Source organism: Cydia splendana, chromosome 18 (genome assembly GCF_910591565.1).
Source record: "Cydia splendana chromosome 18, ilCydSple1.2, whole genome shotgun sequence".
NCBI classification, from domain to species: Eukaryota; Metazoa; Arthropoda; class Insecta; order Lepidoptera; family Tortricidae; genus Cydia; species Cydia splendana.
Genome location: NC_085977.1, coordinates 2325420 through 2350276, shown reverse-complemented (window position 1 = coordinate 2350276; position 24857 = coordinate 2325420). Strand labels below are relative to the sequence as shown.

Below are 24857 nucleotides of genomic sequence, written 5' to 3'. Positions count from 1 at the left end.
TACTTGACGTATCTTAGTACCTATTCCTTTGTCCTTATGAAACCCAAGATTTAGTTTACCAAGTGACGTTGACTTCAAGGCCTATCCAGACGAGAACAATTTTTCGCCAATCTGATTAAATTGTCCGATCAAATCAGGTGGACGCAAATGCCAATTTCACCAATTTTAAATTTATGGTGATATTTGAGCGCTCTACATTAAATAAACGCCCTCAAACGCGAATAATAGCGTCACAAATTGGTATTCTTGCGTCCGCACCCCATTTTATCAGTAATATCGGTCATAATCGGCGGTTGAATTCGGCGAGCCAAATTGGCGTTTGCGTTCGCACGGCCTGATTTGATCGGACAATTTAATCAGATTGGCGAAAACTTGTCCCGGTCTGGACACGCCTTTACAGCGAATGGCGCCCTACTGGCTGAGACCGAAGATCTTCAACGCGTTGAAGGCAGTAGCGAGCGCGACATCCTCAGGGCTCTGGCCTAGGAACCCGGCCACCAGCTCGACGATGGCGGGCAGCGCGCACGGCTCGTTGCGTTGAAACGTGCAGTACCGGTTAACGAATGCCATCGACCTGGAAGTTATTTTTTTTTTCCTTTATCTATTGTGAAAATCCTAGAATTAGTTAAATTAGGAAAATTTTCTCGTTATTCATCTTTTATGAATTTTGAATTTTGAATGACCCCGTTTCCTCCTACGTCATGCTACCATCATCCGAATTTGAAATGACCCCCCCCCCTAATTTGAAATGACGTAATTTATGAATAGCCCCTTAGTCATAAAACTTTACGGGGCTGATTTAGTTAAATTATGTTTTACAAATACATAAGTCAAAATGACAAAAAAAGACAAACGATTATTAGCTAATTGAGCCTTGTAGCGCGTTTATGAAGAAGGGGGTAAATCACTATACAATATCCCCAGCAGCATCAGTAACAGACCGTTGGTAACAAGAAATACATTAAACACGTTTCACATCACGTCTTATAAAAACGGCAGCAAAAAACAAACAAAAACTGATCGTATCCCACGGCACAAAGCTATTTGGGCAATAATCAAAAAAACTGCGACATACCGACATGCCCGCCAACTTAATGGAGTATCCAATGGAGTACTGTCCAACTTTCATTAAAAAATATTTTAATAGTTTCTGAGTCAAATGGCTGTGACATACGGATAGACAGACAGACGGACACGACGAAACCATAACGATTTACGTATTAATATTATAAGTAGAGAAATATTTATTGCTTATAATGGTTTTTAAATTGTGTATTGCTTGACATTTGTATAATTATAATCAATTGTTATTTTCCTACTTGACGATCATAATATAAATTCGTATAGATTAGTGCAAAATAATTTATATTGTAATTTAATATTATGAAATAAATAAATCTAATCTATGGAATGAGTAATCGCATGACAATTACTGATGTTTGTTGATAAAAACTTTATTGTTTACATGTGGTGTAATGAAATAAATGAAATGCCTGTTATACGATTCATAAAGATGAGTATGTAGGTTTATAATTATAGTATTTACAACCAATAACAACTAGACATAGATATCGGCACCAAGTTACACGCATAAAAATGTCATGTAATGATAGCACTTATCAAACAGCTAACTGATGTAGTCACGCTCCGCGATTGTTGAGCCATTGAGGGTTCTAGCTAAACTGGACATTTACAGCGCAAATAGTGAATGCACAGAATTCGCGCCGAAACTGTAGGAGCTTCATAAATAATTACGACTATCACTCACCTCTCAGTCAACGAGTCCTTCACATGCAACGGCAGTTTCGAAGCCCTCATATTCGGATACATGAACGGCGAATCCGTCTCCACCAGCAACTTATCCAACGGCAATATATTCTCAGATAACAACCTCCTTATGCCCCCATCTGACTTATCCTTACATATGTACCCTGTGATCCCTAAATAGAACCCTTTCTCGATGTATTTGATGCCTTGTTCGACGGAACCAGAGAAGGAGTGAATGACCACGGGGGGGAGGCGGTTGCCGAAATCGTCGAGGATTTTTAGGAGGTCTTCTTGGGCTTCTTTTTCGTGGACGAATAGGGGTTTTCTTAGGTCGCACGCGATTTCAACCTGGAGGGAAAATCAATGGGTAATTTGTGAGAATACAATAAAAAAACTCGATTTTAGATTATTTGTGAAGGTATATGTTTATTCTGAAATTATATTTGATCTATTATGTAACCACGAAATAACTGGACAATATGTGTATGTGGGGTAAGTAATTAAGTACCTATGACTGAGATTATATGTAATGTAATTAATGTATGAATAAAAGATAAAAACGTACGAAGGCCTACGTATTTACGAATTATTTAAGAGTTACACAAAACAAAATTATTTTATTTTGCTTATATGCCGAAACGTCGGTAAATAAAGGTAATTGAATAAAATTCGCGTTAGACCCGTCTATAAATGTGAGTTAATATGTGTTGCTTATATGCGTCTGAAATCTTCGGTAGTCGAGTCCAACTCTTTTTAGACGTATAAATTGAATAGGTAAGTATTGCGTGTAGGAGTCATGTTTTCTAAGAATGGTTCGAATGAAAAAATGTTACGCTTTTTGTGAGTTGTCGTTACATATGCTTAATGATACCTATAATACTTTTTAAGAGACTTGAATTTTTATTTGTGAACTAATTATTTCATTGTCATCCAGCTTTTAAGTATTATGTAGACCCCTACACAGACCGAGCCGCCTGGCGAGGAATTAGCCGCGCCAAGCAGCTCAGTTGTTGTAGAAGTGCTTGCCTCGGGCGAGGCACGTCTCCACTGACCGAGCTGTTTCGCGCGGCAATGTCCTCGCGAGGCAGCTCGTTCTTTGTAAACCCGCCTAATAAGTAGTTAACAAACACTACCTTGTGCAGGTCTTTTTGAAAACATCTTCCTATAAGCAACTTTTGGTATATTACTGGCGGGGCCGAGGCATAAAAATACCTTATGGGCTATGGGCAAGCCGGAAGTAATTTGGCCTGCAATATTTTTGAGTTATTTAGACGCACGTGTACAAGTTGTTGCCCAACAATCACGTTATTACGAGTCAAAGATCCCACAATGGGAGCAATTTAAAATGCCAAGCCGTCTATTCACGCTACTCCGCATTACTGGCGCGGCGGCCTTGCATCGATTTAGAACTTCGGGTCATGATTTGAAGTTAAATGAACGACAGTAAAAAAAAAAGTAAAGAGTAAAACGTAGTTATTTTTAAGAATACAGGTTACAGATTATGTCAGGGGTCTCCGCACTAAGCTTTGCCTGTACAGTGAGAAAAGATTCTCATACAAACAGACATAAAACACGTAATATACCTAATTAAAAAAAATTCAACGGTTATAATTATACCAATATCAATCAAATAGTAAAATAAATTACGCTAAATAAAGTTCGATTAGTGAAAACGATGTGATTTTTGACGGGAATGTATGAGAGTTGTAAGGGGGAAATTCAAGGGTCTGGAGGGGAAAACGGCACCTCTTTTCAGCCTGACGATATCGGGTTTCGTGAAGCCTTAAAGGAACACCACTACAAAGATAAGAAGTCAAACTGCGATCTAATAATTATACATACAACACTGTTAGACCCCCCTGCTCTATATATTAGGTCATTACCTATGAAATTGGCGTTTTGTTCGGAGAATTTCAACGAAACACGAATTTCCATACAATTAATTTTGCGGATATTTTTTTGATGGCTAATTCAAACCAAACAAAATTTTTCCAGTAATTTTTGACACCTTTAAGGTATGTTTTCAATATCTCCATTTCTTGAAAATTGGTACCATTAGAAAAATATAAGTAATTTTAATACTCGAACCGACAGCACATGAAAAGACCTATTTTCAAGGCTTAATTCTGAACACTTAACAATAAAAAATAACAATTAATTGCTGTCAAGCAGTTTGGCGAAATCATATTGTAGTTTTATTGTAATTGTGTATGTACTTTTGTAAAAAAAAAAAACTAGGATCAGACTTATATCTATGAACAAAAACGCCAATTTCATAGGTAAGGACCTAATATGTAGAAATAAACCCTTATACCATTTGACATTCCTGTCCAGTCATTCGATTTTAAACCGTAATTCTTATTGTAGAGTCATCTCTACAATTTTTTGTTTTAAGTATGATGGCAAGTATTTTGCCGCTATGTACTTAGGGGTTAACCTATACAGGGTGGCCAAAAAATAAGTGCATTCCCGTTCCCAGGGAGGTTTCGGGATTATACTGAGCAATTTTTACTATGGGACCAACCCCGAAATCGCGAAAAAATAATTTACCCTCCCATAGAAAATGGACCGGCCTAAATGTATGAAACAGTCAATTTTTTTTTTCGTGATTTTGGGGTTGGTCCCATAGTAAAAGTTGCTCAGTATAATCCCAAAACCTCCCTGGCAACGGGAATGTACTTATTTTTTGGCCAACCGGTATACCAGGATCTCGTCTTTAGATATTATAAACTAGCCTTCATAAAACCCGACCCTGGCTGGTCGAAGTTCAAAATTGCCCGACTTTGTTTACAATCTTTTACACGTATAAAACACTCATTAGTTTGATCGCTGTAATGCCTTATCATCGGGATGTTTATGAAAAAGAAACTAAATTATTTACAGTGATGAGTCGAATTAACCGTGAGCTATTTGTTGTTTTGCATAATTATCTCTGGCCCCTATTTCACCAACGTGACAGATCCGACAATTGTCGACATCACTGTTACTGACGTCACAGGCCTATGAAGGCTACGGTAACCGCTTACCATCAGACGGGCGGTGTGGTTGTTTGCCACCAACGTGTTAATTTAAAAAAAACTCCACTATATCGCCAGTATATAAGTACTTATTTTGCGAAGCTAATGACAATTGTCACAAGAAATACGACAATTGTCACGAAATTCCAACACAGAACTCATTTGCTGTCAAGAATTACCGAAAGTTCTTTGAAATCTTGTGACAATTGTCATCACTATCATCATAAACATCGCAAGAGAAATACCTGTTTTTTGCCGACATAATAAAGTTTTTTAAATAATACAATGATGGTGACAAACAGGAATACGGCCCGCCCGATGGTAAGCGATAACCGTAGCCCATGGATGCCTGTGACGTCAGCAACGATGAGACTTGTCGAATTGTCGCACCTGTCACGTTGGTGAAATAGGGGCCAGGGTGGTTTTTGTTTGTGTAATATGGTGACTTGTATGAACGTTTAATTTTCACCAAGAGTTTTTTTTTACTAAAACATAATAGTATGTTCATTGTTCATATTTTAGCTTTTTGCATGTGAAGATACGATGGGTGTTTATATCATTGAATATACTGTTAACCTTTTGAACGCCAAACGGCGCATCCATTTGCCGTGCCATTGACGCCACGGGGGTAAAATTTAGTTTTGTGACTAAATAATGCCAACCTAAAAGTGGGGTGTTTTTCAGTAGATTCTCATCAAGAAACGATCGACGTCAAATGCCGTCGTTGTCACGATTTTGCGTTGACGTCAATTGCTGCCTGTGGCGTTCAAAGGTTAAAAAAATCTGAATTAAATACTTCCTAGGACACTTGATCATTCCGATTTTCGTCACACTTTTTATATTTGACAGGGAACTAGTGACCCGCCCCGGCTTCGCACCGGTTATACAAAACCTTAACGAATTATACACCTAAACCTTCGTTAAGGATCACTCTATCGATAGGTGGAAACCGCATGAAAATCCGTTCTGTAGTTTTTGAACTGAAAATATCTGAACACGCACGGATATTTGTGAACACGGCCGCTGCGATATATCTAATGGCGACTGCACATCTAGACCTATGATATATAGAAGCAAAGACGTCAAGTCTAAAACTAGACTTTGCTCTGCATGAAAACAAAGTGAACACTGTAATGAGATAATGACACTCGTCATGAATCATCTCGATTCTAAAATACAGTCTCTCGTTTGTAATATACTAATAGACCACTTCAAATAGTGAGTCAGTGTTCACGCATATTGTAAATAACTACATGTTACGTAACTTCTAGTCTAAGTAATTAGGCCTCCAGATTCGTAACAAGTGTACCTACGTAGGTAATCAGTTAACTAACTACTTATATAAAAAAAAATCAGGTATACCTAATTAGTTTGAAAAGGTACTCGAAAAAGTAGTATCCGAAAGTATGTATGTACAATGTTGTTCGACAAGTAGTATCCGACTAATAATCGAACGAAACTTCGGTCGATTATTAATAATCGACCGATAATCGACCGAAGTTTCGTTCGATTATTAATCGGATACTACCGAAAATACAATTTCGGCGCGGCCGACGGGTTCGGCAGTTTTTTACCCGAAACCGAATCTTTGGCCGAAACATGATTTTTAGCCAAAACCAAAATTTCGGTCGGACACTATATATTACTTAATCAGATACCAGACATATAGGTACCTACTTATTAGCATGCGCTCGCTGAGCGTTAATGACAACACAGACATACATATAATTCCGCATCAAGTGGCTAATGCGTATCATTGCCGTTGCAAGTGCACACACATCTTCTAAATTAAAATAACCTCAAGAGCAAATTGATCCGACAGTGGAATAATACTTACTATCAAGGAGTTGGTCATTATAAGTGTTTTAAAAGCTTTATGGTATGCAGGGTAAGTAAATAAAACTGAAAATAAATTAAAATGATACCTAATAATTTGTTTATTTTTTTCAGATCCAGAGGCCGTGAGTTCAATTCTTACCCAAGGCAGTAATTTATCCACTTTAAATTTATATTCTAAGCTTAAATAGCATTGTTCGTAGACTTTTCTGCTTGCTAAAAAATAAGTTAGCCCGGTTTTCGATTTTTTTTCTATTGAGTCAACTTTATCCATTTAAAAGTTTTGGTGGGAGTCTGCCCTTGCAAATATAGTCTAGTTTCCGTGTGAATTTTCTCATGGCATATGACCTTGATTAAAACGTGCCAAACTTCAATATAAAAACTAAAATTTTTCGTTAGCCTCTTAAACCAACTAAGGGGCTATTCATAAATTACGTCATTTCAAATTGGGGGGGGGGAGGGGTCTGGACATCGGATGATGGAAGCATGACGTAGGAGGAAACGGGGTCATTCGAAGCATAATTTTTTGGATGTTTTTAGGGGTGGGTCAAAAATAGATGACGTAATTTATGAACAGCCCCTAAGCTACCTGAAGCTGTTTAATCTTGGCGTCACTTCCATCATGGGTGTGGTTGTGGATGTTACTGCCAGCACAATAATCTCGAAAACTTCTAGATCGATTCCAATACGGTTTTAACTGACGCGTAAAACACGGAAATCGTATTATGAGGTTTACGTATTCATTTCGTGTATCTGTGAAATTACTTTTGTGTAATGTAATGTTTATACATGTATCATAAATGCAGTTAATGATCAGAAGATTGTGTATTTAATTTAAGGCCTGTGCACACCGGATGCGTGTGCGTAGACGTGCACGTGCGCGTTGTAATATACAGACCCTTATGAGAGACGGCAAACCACTTGCGTAACGTGTTTGTACACGACTCAGCGTTTAATGGCACGCGCACGCGCCTGCCTACGCATACGTAGCCGGTGTGCTTTGGCCTATATATCAAGGCATTTCTTCAGGAATTTCTCAGAAACACGATATCAATATAGTCTAACCTGTCCACTTTAAAAAACTGCAAATGCAAACAGGTTAGCCGTTTAGCACACGATAGTTTCTGAAAAAAAAACAACGGGTTGCACTCCGGGAGTGCCGGCAGAAGTGAAAACTCAACGACATTGTAACTCAAAATATTAATAACAGGGCCATATAGTGCAAAATGTCTGCAGCACTATGTATAATTGAGGTTAACGCCATCTAGCATTGTATCGTCGCATTACTTGAAACCCCTAAGCACATCACTGTGAGTACAACTGGTACTACCGTTATATTAATAATACCAGTTTGAGGGAAACTCACTAGATGGCATTTAAATAAAAAAACAATGACATTTTCCGTCACACATAACCACAGACCAACACCTATAGACCGAGCTTATAGGACGACTCGCGGCCACCGCCCGTATGGTGTATAGGTCAAATATAAGATTGTTCGCGCGCCGCTCCGATCAGTTGCGCCCAAGGTTACGACCTGTTAGCAGTGTGCACGAGTCTAAGAAAATAAATCGTAAACTATTGAATTCATTGGGAAATCATGGGATATTGCAGCGTAAAATGGTCTGGCAAGTCATCTAAGACATCTACTTACGAAACAGATGGAATAACATCCCACAGGAAAGTCAAATTCATTATTTCATTGAATAATGTTTCTTGTCCGCGGGGTTCATTTTATACTGGTCGTAAGCAGAGGCGAAGTATGTCCGTCCCTTTTCGTCAACTTGAAAATGCAATGCGCTATCCCTTTCCCTTTCGACTAGTGATGTGACGATGATGGTTTTTCAGTTACGGAAACTTCGTGCTTCGTCATACCGTATTGTACCATTTTAGACATAATATATAGGTAATATGTTGTGTAAATTTTATAGAATTCTCTAGGCCAGCGGAGCAGTTAGGCCGCATGTCACGAGATGGACCTGATGATGAACTTCAAAGAAGTGCGAGGGCACTCGGTGTTGGTTTGTGATAGACATATGTTGTATGGGTTTTTTAGAATCCTCTAGGTGAGCAGTTAGGTCTCATGTCACGAGATGGACCTGATGATGAACTCCAAAGAAGTGCGAGGGAACTCGGTGTTGGTTTGTGATAGACATATGTTGTATGGGTTTTTTAGAATCCTCTAGGTGAGCAGTTAGGTTTCATGTCACGAGATGGACCTGATGATGAACTCCAAAGAAGTGCGAGGGAACTCGATGTTGGTTTGTGATAGACATATGTTGTATGGGTTTTTTAGAATCCTCTAGGTGAGCAGTTAGGCCGCATGTCACGAGATGGACCTGATGATGAACTTCAAAGAAGTGCGAGGGAACTCGGTGTTGGTTTGTGATAGACATATGTTGTATGGGTTTTTTAGAATCCTCTAGGTGAGCAGTTAGGTCTCATGTCACGAGATGGACCTGATGATGAACTCCAAAGAAGTGCGAGGGATCTCGGTGTTGGTATGTCTTAGACATATGTTGTATGGGTTTTTTAGAATCCTCTAGGTGAGCAGTTAGGTCTCATGTCACGAAATGGACCTAATGATAAGTTCAAAGAAGTGCGAGAGAACTCGGAGTTGATTTGTAATAGGCATATGTTATTGGTCCATTTGAATATGTTTTCAATACAACCTTCTATGACCTTAATAAAACGGACAAAAGAAAATAATTGTATGACATTTTGGCGACACTTTTTTCTCGTATCGAAAGAGATTGCGATTCTGAGTGGAAATAATATAAAAATTCTAAACTTTAAAATTCATGTTCTGGGTACTTTAAACAGAAATGCCCTAATACATATGTTAAGTAAGCATTTCAGGTACATTGTTAAATTACTTAATGAAATATTAAATTACTTAATGAAATATTAAATTAATCAATATAATTATTTATTAAGTAAGTTTACTCTAAGTATTCTAAATTGGTAACAATTTTACCACAATAAATTTCGGTATCACTGGTAGCAGTACCCACTACCTGTAATGAACATGTCCCATCCCTACGCTTACACGTGTCAGCGCGCCATATTTGAAACGACCAATCGCAACGCCGTGAGCACCCCTCCCGCACCTCACAGTTTGGTGATTTGCGTCGGGAGCAAAATGGCCAATATTAGGTTTCTAGAGGCGGTGTTCTGTGCACATAACATAAGTCACGCAAGCGCCCTGCGCCGCCTACATGAAACAGCAGGCTCAGGCATACATTTTCGCCGTGCGGTAGAAAGAGAGGAGAGACGCCTTACGCGTTACGCCTTAGGGGCTGTCCATAAATTACGTCATCGATTTTTAACGATTTTTGACCCCCCCTATAATCATCCAAAAATCATGCTTCAAATGACCCCATTTCCTCCTACTTCATGCTACCGTCATCCGATGTCCAGACCCCCCCCCCCCTAATTTGAAATGACGTAATTTATGAATAGCCCCTTACGCTGTCTCGAGTTTATAATTTTTTCCCCACCTCAAAAAGTGCACGCAAGGTTTCACTTAAAAAATTTATTTTCCCATACAAAAAAACAATGACTCGGCACTCCCCTCCTAAGGGAATATTTTTTAGGAACTGCGGCCACTGCGGGTCAAAAATTTTGTTTTGACCTCTAGTATATGTGTGCCAAATGGCTAACCTGTACATCGATTTGCAGTTTGTCTATGAAATTCGGGTCGTACGGCTGCCGCTAATACCCACGTAATACATTCTGGTTTAGTTTGCGTTAAATAATCGTAAGTAAACTAATAAGGATGTCCGTGAACATGATTAGAACATTAGGCCCAATTTATGTCGAAATAAACCAAATAAAAGGAATTTATTCCATTCATAGAAGCAATTTGAATCAGGAAATGGGGCAATAAACAATCGATCATTGTCTTGTGTTGTGTCATTGTCTGATAAAGTGATAAGTGATAAATAGTATCGTAGTAGACATATCAACAACAAGAAGTAGTATTATCTGTCTAATCTCCAATAATAGGAGTAATTATAGATTGACAGTGTCATGTTGATAAAAATAAGTAGGACATATTTTTTTTTGAGATAAGCTTCATACAATACCTACCTATACCTACTTAGTTCTGAAAGCGTTAAGAAAAAGAAAAAAGTGCGAAAAAAAAGAACATAAAATATAAAGTAAAACAAAAGTCGAGAAATATAGTAATAAAATAAAAGTATAGTAAAATATAGGTATACAGTTATTTTTGATTTTGATTACCATCAATCTTTTCTTTTCGTACATTTAGCATAGTTCAACACATTTACTGCCCCCGACGCACATGTGCATCCACCGTCATACAAGTTTGTTCCTAGGCCACGCCACCTGGCAGTGAATGCGTTAACACAGCACAAAAAGTGCATCATTAATCATTCATTACACAAAAAGTCTGTCACCTACTAATGAATGATTTAATTTTGTTTTTTATAGATGTTGCAATTTAATTTAAGTGTAAATATACCTAGAGATAAAAGTAACAATTACAAAAAAAAAATATGATGGATAAAAAGAACCAGGAATAAAAAGGTGACTTGCATTTTTTATTATTTTATTTGATACACTAGCATCTCCTAGAGCTGATGCGTGTATATTGAAGCACTTGTATTTTATTTTTCACTTTTTAAAGTTCTAAAATGTGTATCCAGTCTATTTATTCTTGATTTGGAATCATCCAATTAATAATGCTTTAACAGAGACCAGTGCCCTGTTTATCAAAAGCTTGTAACTTGTAATACAAGTGGAAGTCCCTTTTTGACAGTTTTTGTTAGAAAGGGACTTCCACTTGTATTACAAGTTACAAACTTTTGAGAAACGGGCCCCTGGACGCATTTCTCAGCAACTGGACGGATGCTGCAGTTAATCGGGAAGATTGGAAGTCTAGGGGTGAAGGCCTTTGCCCAGCAGTGGGACACTTTATAGGCTCAAAAAAAAAATAGTCACATACCTGCCGTTTAAACACTTCTCTCTGCACACTGGGTTCTGAGAAATCCTTGCTATAGTTGAGTCCACATTCACCGACGGCCACACACTCAGGCGCCTGGGCAGTTTCATGTAGTTCGGCCCACATGTCTTCTTCCACCATTGACTTTGCATCATGAGGGTGGACACCTGGTTTAATAGGAGAAAAATCATGAATATTAAACAGATAAAATATAAATGAAAAAACCGGAAAAGTGCGAGGCTGAGTCGCCCACTGAAGGTCCCATACTTTTTTGTATTTGTTGTTATAGCGGCAACAGAAATACATCATCTGTGAAAATTGCAACTGCCCAGCTATCACAGTTCATGAGATACAGCCTGGTGACAGACAGACTGACGGACAGTGGAGTCTTAGTAATAGGGTCCCGTTTTTACCCTTTGGGTATGGAACCCTAAAGACTATTTATGTAGCACAAGATCTATCATTAATAAATAATAAAATAAAAATAAAAAGGCTTTTATTTCCTTATGTTTTCAGTTGGAACTTAGGATGTAGCTTGCATCAAAATTCCATATTTAGTATAGCCCATCAGAAGATTAGACATTTAAAAAGGGATTTCCCGTTGTATAGTGTAAATCAACATATTATGACAGGTCTATACCCTGTTCTGCATGGCGGCGAATATATCAGTGTTTGACACTGTCAAATGCAAAGTAGGCTATTAAAAAAAAGTGTAATTAACAATACCTATTATCTAGAACTCACCGGCTGTGGAGTAGATGGTTCCGGGATAGAGGCGTGTCAGTCTTAAGGCTTCTTTACTGTTTTTTACTGATGTTCCCGTGACCATAATTTTTTGGACACCTATAAGAACACAAAAAACTACAAATTCCGAAAATGTTTTACAATAATTAAATTGATTTATAAAGGAATCATAAGTGTACTTCCAAAATTTAATTAACAACAAACAGGATGCAGTTAATTATCATAAACAACTTTCTTTCGTCACATAATTCTTTTCTGCTTGTTAACTCCAAAACCAGGCCAGTAAATAATCAGCATGCGCAACAATTCAGTACGCACTTGAATAAATTAGAGCGTATTCACACCGACTATATCACGCATTCATTACAATCAGGTACTTTTTGAACAGCTGGGTTGAGTTATTATGCGGTGACACGAAACAAGAATTTCACTACACAACGTAATACCTGCATCTTTTGCCCTTTGCACCACCGAGTCCAGATCACGGCCGTATTTCTTATTCGTCAAGTTTGCGCCCACATCAACAACGATCAGATTTTCATAACATCCTTTCAGGTCTTGTACGTTCTTGGTATCTTCAGACGTCATCTTTCGAATTTTTTGTGAAGCTTATTGGTCGGTGTTTATCTGAAATTAAACGTTCCGTTAGCATATCTTCGTGTTGCGAAATATTGCAGTATGCAAAAATAGAACTTACCTATTGTATAAAACACTCCTGCTAAATAAGCCTCTTGAATTCTAATGACTAGTCAAAAAGTTCACCCTATTCACTGAGCTGCCACCATGTTTTTGGTTGAATGAAGTTTGTTCTTTAAGTTAATTTTCTATTCACTGAAAAATTTTCTTTTACTGCGCACTGTGATTGGATGCCACCAATGAAGTTGGCATCTGATTGGTGAAAAGTTTAGTAAACAAAAGTGACAGTAGGCGTTTAGATAGCACATTACCGTGATCATATCATAAAATGTATACTTTACCATTGTAAATATAATTATATTCTTAATATTTGACTTAACAAAACACTTATATAATTTAAAAATGATAACATACGACAATGTTTATTAGTACTTTTGATTATTAAATAAATATAAAAGATAAAAACTTCCTATACGCAAGTTAGAAACAAAACGCACGCCAGTTTGTATCAAGCCCGTTTAGAGACCAATATCAAGCTTTATAAAATATATGTATTATTTAATGAATCTTTATAATTACAAAGTTAATTCTAATAAAACAACTAAAATGATTATTAAAACTATATATTACTACTAAATTAAATACAATTTTAAGATATTTCAACAAAATATATGTTTTTGCTTAATAAAGTAGAACATTTGTACGTGTTTTTTTAACGTGGTTTGACTTGGGTTTGACAATAATATTTTGACATTTTTGACAGTGACACCTAAAAACAAATGATAGCTTAGGTAATGGAAATATTAGACGAAAAATATCCAAATAGCCTATTTCTTTAAGTTCAGTTCGATATCCCGACGTAATCCTCAAAATGAACGTCCGGGCGTTTATATCAAAGAACCTTCTGGCAATAGTCATGGTACCAGCTATTATTGGCAGTCACTACACTTGGTACAAGCTTCAGCAAGACGACAGACTAGTTTCTAAGGAGGAACGCGACAAAATTCCAATATTCACTGTAAGTTACTTATCTTAACATATTCAGTCATCCTCGCCGGGTCTTATTCAAAATAGATGAGCTTGAAATGCAGTAAGCAATACACCCTCTTTAGCATAATACTTATTGCGTCTTAATGGTTTACAAATAAATTCTTTCTTTAAGAACAACCACTGTACTATACATTTCTCAATAAATTATTTGTATTTGTAAAAAGAAATGCTCTGATAAATTTCAGGGTTTATTCTTAATATATTTATACAAGTTATACATGTGTTATCGTATTTTTAATACAGTTTTTTCAACATAAAGTATTAATTTCATTCCAACTCTTTTACAGTAACATTTTCTTCAGCATTTTTTTTTTATTTTTTTTCTATTGTTTTATAGTTCTTCAAGAAACTGGGTGCTCTGGGTGGCAACAGCGAGTGACCAGAACTGCAGATGAAGTTGTAAATATGGTATATACCATTGGGAAGTCGAGTGATGCTTTTAGAAATAAGTTATTTTTTGTAAATTTTTAGTGCTCATTTGTAATGTTGTAAGAATATTATTAAAAAATAGTAAACAATACTGTTTAGCCTATTTACTTTGTCACATAATATAGCTTTATGTTCTAATATCTACTGGTGAAATTTAGCAAGTCATGAATTATAGTATGATTCTTGATGAATAAATAACCTCTAGCCGCCCATACGTCAAACCTTGCCAAGCAAAATAAAATTTTATTTTGTCAACACAAAGTTCAAATTAGAATGGAACAGGAGACCTTTTTATAGGTCTCTGGGCAGCTAGAGGATATGATTAGCACTAAAAATTATTATTATTATTATAGGGTATTTGACTACCAGTCAAATCAGTTTCTTTTTTCGAACTGTCAAAACGATTTTGCTACTATGGAATTTCTATAAAACACTAGCATGTGACGTCACAATCAAATTACCTACTCTTTATAGTTTTAAAATAGAAATTTTGTCTAAAAATAACTGCTGTCTATGTTTCTCTATTAATGTTCTGGTGCTCTATTTCATGCATGGTGTAAAATAATTTATTTTAGATACAGTCAAATACCCTATTGGAAAAGAAAGTGCAATCTAACTTGAACCTTAAATTGGAATGCTAAAGTTGAGATTCTATTGGCAGATATGTGGTCGATAAATTATACTATGCCTGGAAAAGGGTTAAAATAGAATGCCTTTGTTAGGTAAGGTGCCAACAATAGGGTAGTTTTCACAATAGCACTTGGCAGAGGGGCACAGTGTCTCTGTTTTACTGGTCATGCTCCATAAAGGCCTGGCCAAACAGCCGGCGCGACGCAGCGCCGCGGTCGCGCCGCGCGACTGCGGCACATGCTAACAGGTTACCGACGTCAAACAGACTGCGTCCCGCCGGTATCACGCCCCGCTTCTGTCGCGCCCCGCGCCGGGCGGCCCCTTGCGTCCTCGCGGCGCGTGCGCAGCGCTACGCCGCGTAGCGCAAGGTCACATCAGTCGGATCGGACGTTAGGCAGCGAGCGGTGCGCCGCGTTCCCGCGCGGCCGCGCCGCGTTCGCGCGCGCGATGAGGGCGTGTTGAGAGCGTGAGGCCGGCGCGATCCGCGCGCGCCCTGTTTGAACAGGCATCGCGTCGCCATCACGCGGCGCTGCGTCGCGCCGGCTGTTTGACCAGGCCTTAAGTAATAACTTCTAAGAAGGGTTTAATGCAGCGGTCGGCAACCTTTTAGCAGCCAAGGGCCACATAGTAGTTAACGAAGTTGACGCGGGCCGCACTTTGGTAATATTTGTGACTTTAGCAGACATTGTCGTTTGTCAATATTAGATACAAAATATCCAGGGAGGCTCGCGGGCCGCAAGCGAGAGGTTCGCGGGCCGCTTGTTGCCGACCGCTGGTTTAATGGATGAAATAAAACCTCAATATTGTTGTGATCGAATTGATTTATTAGTGTAGATTATGGCCGTTTAGGCCTTGTACATAACTCCTTTCTTAACATATTGAATCCCAATAGAGATTTGATTCCAATAAATTGTGTGATGTTAGAGATGATTCTTATTCTCTGCCCTGCTAAGCCTATCTCATAAGAAAATCCATTGCTAACTTATACTTTAGTTTCTAGAGCTGAGAGTTACATTTTCAAAATCATTTGTTTTTGGATTTGGCTTAGGAGGGCAGTTCTTTGTTCAGTCGACGTCAAAGATATTTTTACTCTTTTCGCCTTATTACAAAGGAGTAAGGTGCAAAAGTGTAAACATATCTTTGATGTCGACTGTTCATTAAATTGTCTGGCAAAATGGATGATGGCAAGAAACTTATTTTTACAAGCTTATGCTTACCTATAGCTTTTATTTTAAGTGCAACCTCCACTGTTTGTATAAGTTTCTTGTCAGGGGGCCTAGCCAAAGTGACAATCGTACTTCGACAAACGCCAAAAGTCACGTGACAATTTCCATACATTTAAGTTTCAATTAGCGTTTTCGATCAACAATAGGGAGTCAATAGGTTCTGCCTTCAGAGTGCAGCACTAGCATACGTAAACCATAGAGTAACGTAGTTTTTAGGGTTCCGCACCCAAAGGGTAATAACGGGACCCTAATACTAAGAATCCGCAGTCTGTCTGTCTGTCTGTCCGTCTGTCTGTCACCAGGCTGTATCTCATGAACCGTGTCAGCTAGGCAGTTGAAATTTTTTCACAGATGATGTACTTCCGTTGCCGGTATAACAACAAATACTAAAAATATAATATAATAAATATTTAAGTGGGGTCCTATATCACAAACGTGATTTTTTTGCCGTTTTTTTTTTCGTAATGGTACGGAACCCTTCGTGCGCGGGTCCAACTCGCAATTGGCCGATTTTTAGTGTTCCGTACAAAACTTTGTTCACGGAACACTTATTTTGACTAGTTTTCACAGATTATTCGTTACAAATAAATAAGGCATTGATGCTTCAACACGGTTTTGCTATTTGTGCCAGTGGCGCCCCCAACGCAGAGTGCGTAATTCCCTATTGCCATCTTGGCTAGTCCCAGTAGACCCAGCTACGGTTTGCGTAGCGCGGGCAGCCCCTGCAGTCAGATGGTGGGGAGGTGGGCGCGGGCATCATCCTTCTTGCCTTTCAGTGGCGCCGCGCGCTCCACGTGCAGCTGCGGCAGGAGGGGGGATGACTGCACCTGTAGAAACAAAATGGCATTGGTTACCCACTCTTATTCAAAACGGAGGGAAGAGGATTAATGCTCTGAGTTCACAGTTGCGGGAAATTTCGAAACAGTTGAAAAAAGTTTTCGGAAATGTCAGGATTTTTTTTACAGGAAATTAAGGAAACTTTCAATGTGGAAATTATGCAATTTCTGAAATTCCGACGGGAAATGGATACTGCAGATTCACAGGAATGAAAGGTTTAAAATTGTAAACTGATAATAAGCGCGTCCACAGATCTAGCAAACGCGCTATAAATTTGGCCGATTATACAATGCGGGAAATGGCGGCGCGCATTAACCGGATCTGGAAGGACCCGATTAGGGTCTCCCCACACCTATCGACGCGGAATCGGTAAAAGCTGATAGAAAAAAGTTTTATTTCCACACAATAGGAGCGTATGTGGTCGTGTCGTCAGGAGTCGGCCGAGCTGACGAGACGAGAACGACGCCTTTTTCGCTTTTATTGCGTGGACAAAACTTTTTCTGTCGGCTTTTACCGATTCCACGTTAATAAGTGTGGGGAGACCCTTAGGCAGTAGGTAGACCACAGACGACGCGCATTCATAAAGATAAGTGGGTATCGGCCGAACGCTAGCAAGGTTTTTTACCCGGGGTTCCTTTGTTTCCCATAAAGTTTTAAGTCATAATGTATTGTTTGTCATATAATCGTTAGTCATAAAACTGAAACCGTTAACTTTTGAGGATTTTCGTAAGGTTATTCTATAGATAGGTTAGGTTAGGTGTGTTTTATGGCAATCCTGAAAAGTTACGCGTTTCTGAGAAAAACCAATTATGACTAACGAAAATTCTGACAAACAATACATTATGACTTAAAACTATTTGGGAAACAATAGAGACCCTTTTTACCCACCTACAAAAAAATTGTCAGATTCTACCTACTTTAAATCGAATACTAAACCAATTTTTATAAAGCATATACGTTTAAGTACAAGCGATACCTACTACAAATTTTTATATTATAGGAAAAAAGCGGCGAATAGTGAAACTTAAATCGAATGTCAAAGAAAGCTCATAGAGAACATTACATTTACAATTAATATTATAATAAGAGATTACCAATACAACTCTGTTGTCTAACAGTAAAACAAGATCCAGGAATAAAATAATCCTTATTACTTTTTATTACGGTTCAATCTATTTCTATAATATACAATTTACCAATTATTTACTTCCAACCTCTACCCACTAACCAATTAATATTGCTACACATGTATTGCATACCTAATTGTTTTCCATCGTATTTTCTCGGAAACGTTCGTGTTGGTCATGCTATTTCAGTCAACCTCAGTAACTTTTTGTACCGAGACGTGACCGAGACTGACTGAATAGCAAGACACGTTCGTAGGTACGTTTTCGTGAAAATACGATGGAAAATAATTATGCACTAAATTGTACACCATAATTCACCTCGAGACAAGCGCCGAAGAATTCTAATCACAACTTTATTTGTAAGCTTCAGTCTCTCTCTCGCAATATGATCCTATGGTTATGGACTCATGACAGTCATGACCTTACGGTTCCTTCTCGACGTTTAGGAACTCGAGCTAGAATAAAGAAGGTAATCACAATCAGTCATTCAGAACTCAGATCCGTAAGACGTAAATATTATTTCTAGTGCACCATTCAGTTAAAAACGCACAGAAAATGACATACAGTTAAAAGCTAGGTAACAACAGGCGGTGTTATCGCTAAGAAGCGATCTTTTACTGAACCCGTACCGTTACCGTATTTGTTAACCGAAAAAAAAATACGGCTCGAAAGACCATTTATTTTTCGAAGGACTTTTGAATCGATGGCGGCAGCGATAATCATAGGTTGATGACACAGCGATCGGACCTTTCGTTCCCACCTATGGTTGTCGCTGCCGCCGTCGCAAGTCGCTCAATATATGTCGTGGCCGAGCCGTGAAGCGAATCTGCGTCAGCTACCGCTGCGGCACTGACACAACGGCTTTGATTGAAAACAGTGATTCTCTAATATTAAATAGCTATGTATTATTACGCGTAAAATATTATCCTCTTAACGGTCACCCTCTTCCCATCATTAAGAATTAATGCTCGCACGTCCACCGCATCATCGAGTCCACGCATTTCTGAACCTTATCGCAACAATATAAGATCCATTGTTCAGTAAGTGTTATTACCTGCGCCCTCCGCACCCGCAGGCGCTCGTAGTCGGCTTGCTCGGAGTTGGGTACGGTGAAGAGGAAGTTGCCAAAGATGTGCTGGAGGAGCTGCTCGCACGTCCACCGCATCATCGGATTGTCCAGGCATTTTTGAACCGTATTGCAACAACATAAGGTCTATTGTTCAGTAAAGTGTATCAGTACCTGTGCCCTCCGTAGGCGCTCGTAGTCGGCTTGCTCGGAGTTGGGTACGGTGAAGAGGAAGTTCTCGAATATAGCGTGCCGAAGGAGTTGCTCGCACGTCCACCGCATCATCGGGTCTTTGTCCAGGCATTTCTGGAAGGACATTTACTAAGTTACCTAGTAGGTAGAAATTGTAGAAAATGTAAAGTATAAGAATTTACTGAGAAAAGCATATGTATCATTCAAACGTGCTAATAGTTGACTTCTTACCTTTAAGAAGTCTAAAACGAGTTCATTGTGGGCGTATCTTTGTGGTAGTTTGGATTCTAGAGGCTCTAGTGTAGTAGGTTCTGGCAGCGCCATACCCTGCAATACACAAATAAACATTCACAGTTCATGACTCACTCGACTCAAAAACTTATTATAACGATTCATCTTGAGCTGGAAGATTACAATCAAGTTTTGAATAATTGCAACGATAGGCCAAGCAATAAGAAGGTATAGAGGGAAATGCTAGAAACACAATTGTTGACTCCGTAACTTTGTTTGGACTAGTTAGGAGGTGAACATATCAAAAGTCCCCGGCCGTAGCCCCGGTGCTGGGGGGTAGAGGATATCTTGGAAACTTTGCGTCTTAGCCACACGACCTACGAGTACCTAGAAACTTAGGTAGTTATTTACCGATTTAATTTAAACTTAAAAATAAGAAAATAGCGCCGCATGAGTGACACGGGGTGGGATTTTTAACTGACTGCTGACTTTGTTTTTGGTTTGTGTTAGTGTTGTTTTTTTAATTTTTTTATGTTAAGTAATTTGTAGAAATGTAGTAATTATGTGATTTTATAATTAATGTAATTTAGTGTAAATTGCAATATCTTTAATTATACTTTATCGTTTCCATTAGAAATAACATTTGTAGCCTATACCTATTTAAAAAATTGGAAGATATGTCTAAACGTAAAACACTTTTCCATGAAAATATGAATACGAATGCACTTCTTAGTTGACCGGAGCGTAGCGAAGGTCTACGTTTCGACTGGAGCATTTTGCTTTTGTATGTCCGGATGTTCTCCTCTACAGGTCGCAATTCTTAACCGAATCTCGTGAAATTTTGTGACTGGATTCTATGTCTAAATAATTTTTTTTTGTCCGTCCGGTTTTTTGATTTTTTTTAAAATGGCGGAGTCGTGATAGCTCGCGCCTAAACAAATAGTGGTATCGGTACCATACGAGTGTTTTCTTTTTGAGATATGTTTATAGATTAAATGGCCAAAAATTCAGAGAATTTATTTCGCTGGTTTCGGAGGTATTGAGATATTTAATTTTAACTAATTTTAATTTGAGAAGGAGTAGCTAAATTTCGTCAACCCATCTAAGAACTATTTGGCTCAGTTTGTAAACGTTCGCTTTTCCTGTTTGCACAGAGGGTCTGGGTTCGATCCCCAGTAATTGTATGCTGGGATATTATAACTTTTTGTAATTTTTTACACATTTCGTATTGTTTTTTTTTAATTTACTATACACCGTGTTTTTATTGAATTCCGTTAACTTCGGGGTATAGTTAAGTACGTTTATAAGAACTAAATGGCATAGTTAATTTAAAAAAAAAAAAATTTTTTTTGTTTTTTTTTGTTTTTTTTTTTTTTGTTTAAAAAGTAATTAAATGTAGCATATAGCGTTGTTGTAACACGGGCATTACATTTAACTCAACCAAACAATTGAAATCTGTGACATATCAATGTCATTTCGTACATCAATCGACCGAGATTGTACTTACGTTTAGTAGCAAATGTAAGAACTCATTCTAAACACTAATCAATATGTAAGCCGGCCCTAAGGCAAGTGTACACGCTTGTAGTAAAAAAATAAACTATGGATTATCTCCGAAATGGACTTAATTAGAACATCGGTGTCTTTGAGAAAGTTACTTGATTTAAGCTCAGGAATGCACCCTTGAAATTAACGGAAATCAAAAAAAACACGGTGTATTTAAAGCTCTTAGCACCATGTTATTTCAAGCTCTGCTCGCGAGGTCTACAGCTCACAGAGCCACTAGTTTTAGTTTGTTTCGGCAACTAATCGAACTTAAAACATCTCTGTGAGGAAATAAAAGGCTCTTTGGTCTATCAAATCAAACGCTCCCTCTTGACAACATCCAACAATACGTAAAATTTTTGCCTAAGTACAATATTACTACTAAGTACTTTAGGACGTATAGTACTTAGGTACTCAATTGAATAAAGGAACGTCTAACATACAGGCAAGAAAAGCAAACGGTACAAGTACCTGAAAGAATGTGTTCTGTGAGAATATGGTCATGTGCCTCGGCAGCAGGTCACCCAGGGTCTTCCGGATCAGGTACAGCTGGTCCAAGTCACTCTTGCCCGGCCACAGCGCCTCGCTTGACAGCAGCTCGGCGAACACGCAGCCTGGGGAGATTGCTATGTGTGAATATTAAGGCGTTAACTTTATATAGTCTCCATTAAACACCAAAAAACCCCTAATTAAGCGCCATGTTACCCCGAAATTGATTTTACCGTATAACGAATAATATTATAATTGTTTTTGTAGAGCAGGTACTGATTCCTGAAATTCCTTAGGTATTTTATGTACCTAGAACCTTGTCGTTTTGAATAGATTTATTCAAGATCATATATTATATCTCTTTTGACAATGCATATTATATGACAGTAACTCATAAAGTTTATCTACATATTATACGTCCGTGTAGCTCTAGAGCCTGATGTGCATATCGGTGGAACGAGATTCAGTAAATATCTCTTACCGATGGCGGATGGCCCACACGCGTCCACGGGAGCGCAGTACTGTGTGTCGCCGACCAGCAGTTCTGGGGCCCGGTACCACCGTGTAGCCACGTAGTCTGTGTAGCTCTAGAGCCTGTGCATATCGGTGGAACGAAATTCAGTAAATTTCTCTTACCGATGGCCCAGACGTCGACAGGCGCGCTGTACTGTGTGTCACCGACCAGCAGTTCTGGCGCCCGGTACCACCGTGTAGCCACATAGGCCGTGTAGCTCTAGAGCCTGTGCATGTTGGTGAAAATAGTTTCAGTAAATATCTCTTACCGATGGCCCAGACGTCAACAGGCGCGCTGTACTCTGTGTGTCGCCGACCAGCAGCTCTGGGGCTCGGTACCACCGTGTAGCCACGTAGTCCGTGTAGCTCTAGAGCCTGTGTATATCGGTGGAAAGAGTTTCAGTAAATATCTCTTACCGATGGCCCAGACGTCGACAGGCGCGCTGTACTGTGTGTCGCCGACCAGTAGTTCTGGGGCCCGGTACCACCGTGTAGCCACGTAGTCCGTGTAGCTCTCGCCAGGGCCTGTGCATGTTGGCGGAAAGAGTTTTATTAGTTACGTCATCTACCGAGTATAACTACTCTAAATATACAGTGAAGCCAGTCTAGCCTCCTAAGACGATGTGTACAATTTTTTGTACATACCTATTCCAAATTCAAATACAAAATAACAACTTCTGGGTTTCAGGCTCAGGAGGCTATTAATGGCACACTATCGCTAGTCTTGCTAGTCATTAAAGAAAGTTCACCCGTGGTATATATGGCTCTACCTTTAGACTCAGGGTCAGGTACCTTGGGTCAGGGTTCTTGTATTTTTAGATTAGTTACATTTATCCCATAGTTGCTATTGCCCTGGCCGATCTTACAGTATTTTGTACGTATAGAGGTATAAGACTTTACCACTATACGTGCATAATACTACAAAACTAAAACTACTTATACTATACGTAGTTAGTACCTATACGTAGTACTTGTACTATAAGTAGTTTTAGTTTAAACATAGGTAAGTACATTACACTTAATCTAGCCGAATAAAACCTTAAGAATTTACATTAACAGATTTTATCAGAAAGGTCAATGGATAGTACACGCAAAAGACCGATGTAGGATAACGTTTCAAGCACGAAACAAAATAGGTCCTCAGGTATGGTAGCTTGCAATGCGCAGTTCTTTATGGACCGCCATATTTAAGAGGTAAAGGGACGAAGTGGGAGCAAGTAATAAACTTCTTGATATCATCGACATGTCTCAAAAACATGTCAAATAGGGCCTCAGTACTGTATTACCACTACAGTACTAATTGGTTGCGCAACAGTATGAGGTGTAATTATAAGTACCTACCTATTAAGTTACATTGTAGTTGTAGTATAGTCATAGTTAGCAATTTCATTCGACCTTGGCATTTATTAGCCCGTTGTTTAGCTCGTACCTAATTAAGTGTCAAAAAGTAGGTAAACTCAAGAGTACAAATAACGAAATGAAAACAAAAAAGAATAACATTATTCTCGTCACGTCAATCATGTGTCATACATAGGTATATCTTGTTAAAATGTTAATCGAGCAAAGCACAACGTATTTTTCACCACACCAGCTCGGAAAGGCTTACTTTGCACTTCAAAAACTGATAGCAAAGTTGGAGTTTGCTATCAGTAATTCACATGTGAGGCAAAGTAATCAAATGCAAATTTTGAGTTGTTTTCTTGTGTTTGCTGGTAGAATTGACTTTTAAATGATTTGGATGATAAATAGTTAATAACATTCATTTGAATTTGATTTTGTTTGAAATTTTACATTTAATATTTGCTTCGGGTTGGTGTGGTGAGAAATGTTGTGTTTCACTCGGGGGCAAATTTTGTTTAACCCTCGTGCTTTGAAACCCTCGCAACGGTCAAGATCCCATTTTTCGAACCATGAGCATAGCTGGAATGGCTTTTGGAATCTTTCGCTTGCTCGGGTATCAATTAGCACGAGCGGTTAAACAACAACTTTGCCCCCTTGTAAAACAAATAACTATTTCACCCCTCAAAGGGCCCACAGATTACCAGTTCGCCGGCCGAAACCAGCTTGTCAGTTTGTTCCGAGCTGTCAAATTTTCCGTTTAACTGACAGGCTGAGATCGTCCGGCTAGCTCACTGCTGGTGAATTTATAAGCTATTAAGGGGCCCATTGATTAATTAACAGTCCGCCGGACGGTATCGGCCTGTCAGTTAGAACAAAATTTTGACAGTTCCGAACAACTGACAGGCCGATACCGTCCGGCGGACTGTTAATCAGTGGGCCCCTTTAGAAATATTCCGATATTTATTCCGCAATTTTATAGTGCAGCAGTATAGGAAATATTGCAAATTTTAGCAGGAGGCAGGAACTTTCAAAGAATTGTAGTAAATACATGAGAATTGATTATACCTTAAGGGGTTGCTCTATCAGCCACTGTCGTACATCGTCATGTTGTCACAATTCGTTTATTGGACATCTTTAGGCCAATTCAAATTCACATTTTGACATACATTTTTGATAGTAGTTTTGATAGTATAGGTAGTACAAAACGTACGTTCG

The 24857-nt window shown here is 38.6% G+C and overlaps 3 protein-coding genes across 6 annotated transcripts in view; 1 reads left to right on the top strand and 2 right to left on the bottom strand.

Annotated features, from left to right (window-relative positions):
* Nucleotides 1-411: 411 nt before the first annotated feature.
* LOC134799300 (3'-5' ssDNA/RNA exonuclease TatD) lies at nt 412-13172 on the bottom strand. The gene is made up of 6 exons (XM_063771680.1): nt 13028-13172; nt 12777-12957; nt 12331-12429; nt 11590-11753; nt 1769-2115; nt 412-574 (listed from the first exon to the last, which is right to left on the bottom strand). The coding sequence occupies exons 2-6, from the start codon at nt 12916-12918 to the stop codon at nt 412-414; spliced, it is 915 nt and encodes a 304-aa protein (XP_063627750.1). The 5' UTR covers nt 12919-12957; nt 13028-13172.
* A 557-nt stretch (nt 13173-13729) lies between these two features.
* LOC134799184 (uncharacterized) lies at nt 13730-14531 on the top strand. 3 transcript variants are annotated; one of them, XM_063771578.1, is made up of 2 exons: nt 13730-13984; nt 14354-14531. In XM_063771578.1, exons 1-2 carry the CDS (start codon nt 13838-13840, stop codon nt 14393-14395), a joined length of 189 nt encoding a protein of 62 aa, XP_063627648.1. In that variant the 5' UTR covers nt 13730-13837; the 3' UTR covers nt 14396-14531. The 3 variants fall into 3 exon arrangements, with proteins under 3 accessions (XP_063627648.1, XP_063627647.1, XP_063627649.1); XM_063771577.1 differs by having other exon boundaries at nt 14319-14531; XM_063771579.1 differs by having other exon boundaries at nt 14304-14531.
* A 2451-nt stretch (nt 14532-16982) lies between these two features.
* Nucleotides 16983-24857, bottom strand: part of LOC134799344 (cyclin-dependent kinase-like 4) — a 57864-nt gene continuing 49989 nt past the window's right edge. For both annotated transcript variants that reach the window (XM_063771748.1, XM_063771749.1), the window contains 5 exons: nt 22719-22826; nt 21771-21913; nt 19755-19850; nt 19506-19637; nt 16983-17128 (listed from right to left, as the gene is read on the bottom strand). In XM_063771748.1, coding sequence (XP_063627818.1) covers nt 17030-17128; nt 19506-19637; nt 19755-19850; nt 21771-21913; nt 22719-22826 — 578 coding nt within the window. In that variant the 3' untranslated portion in view covers nt 16983-17029. The remainder of the gene's footprint in view (nt 17129-19505; nt 19638-19754; nt 19851-21770; nt 21914-22718; nt 22827-24857) is intronic.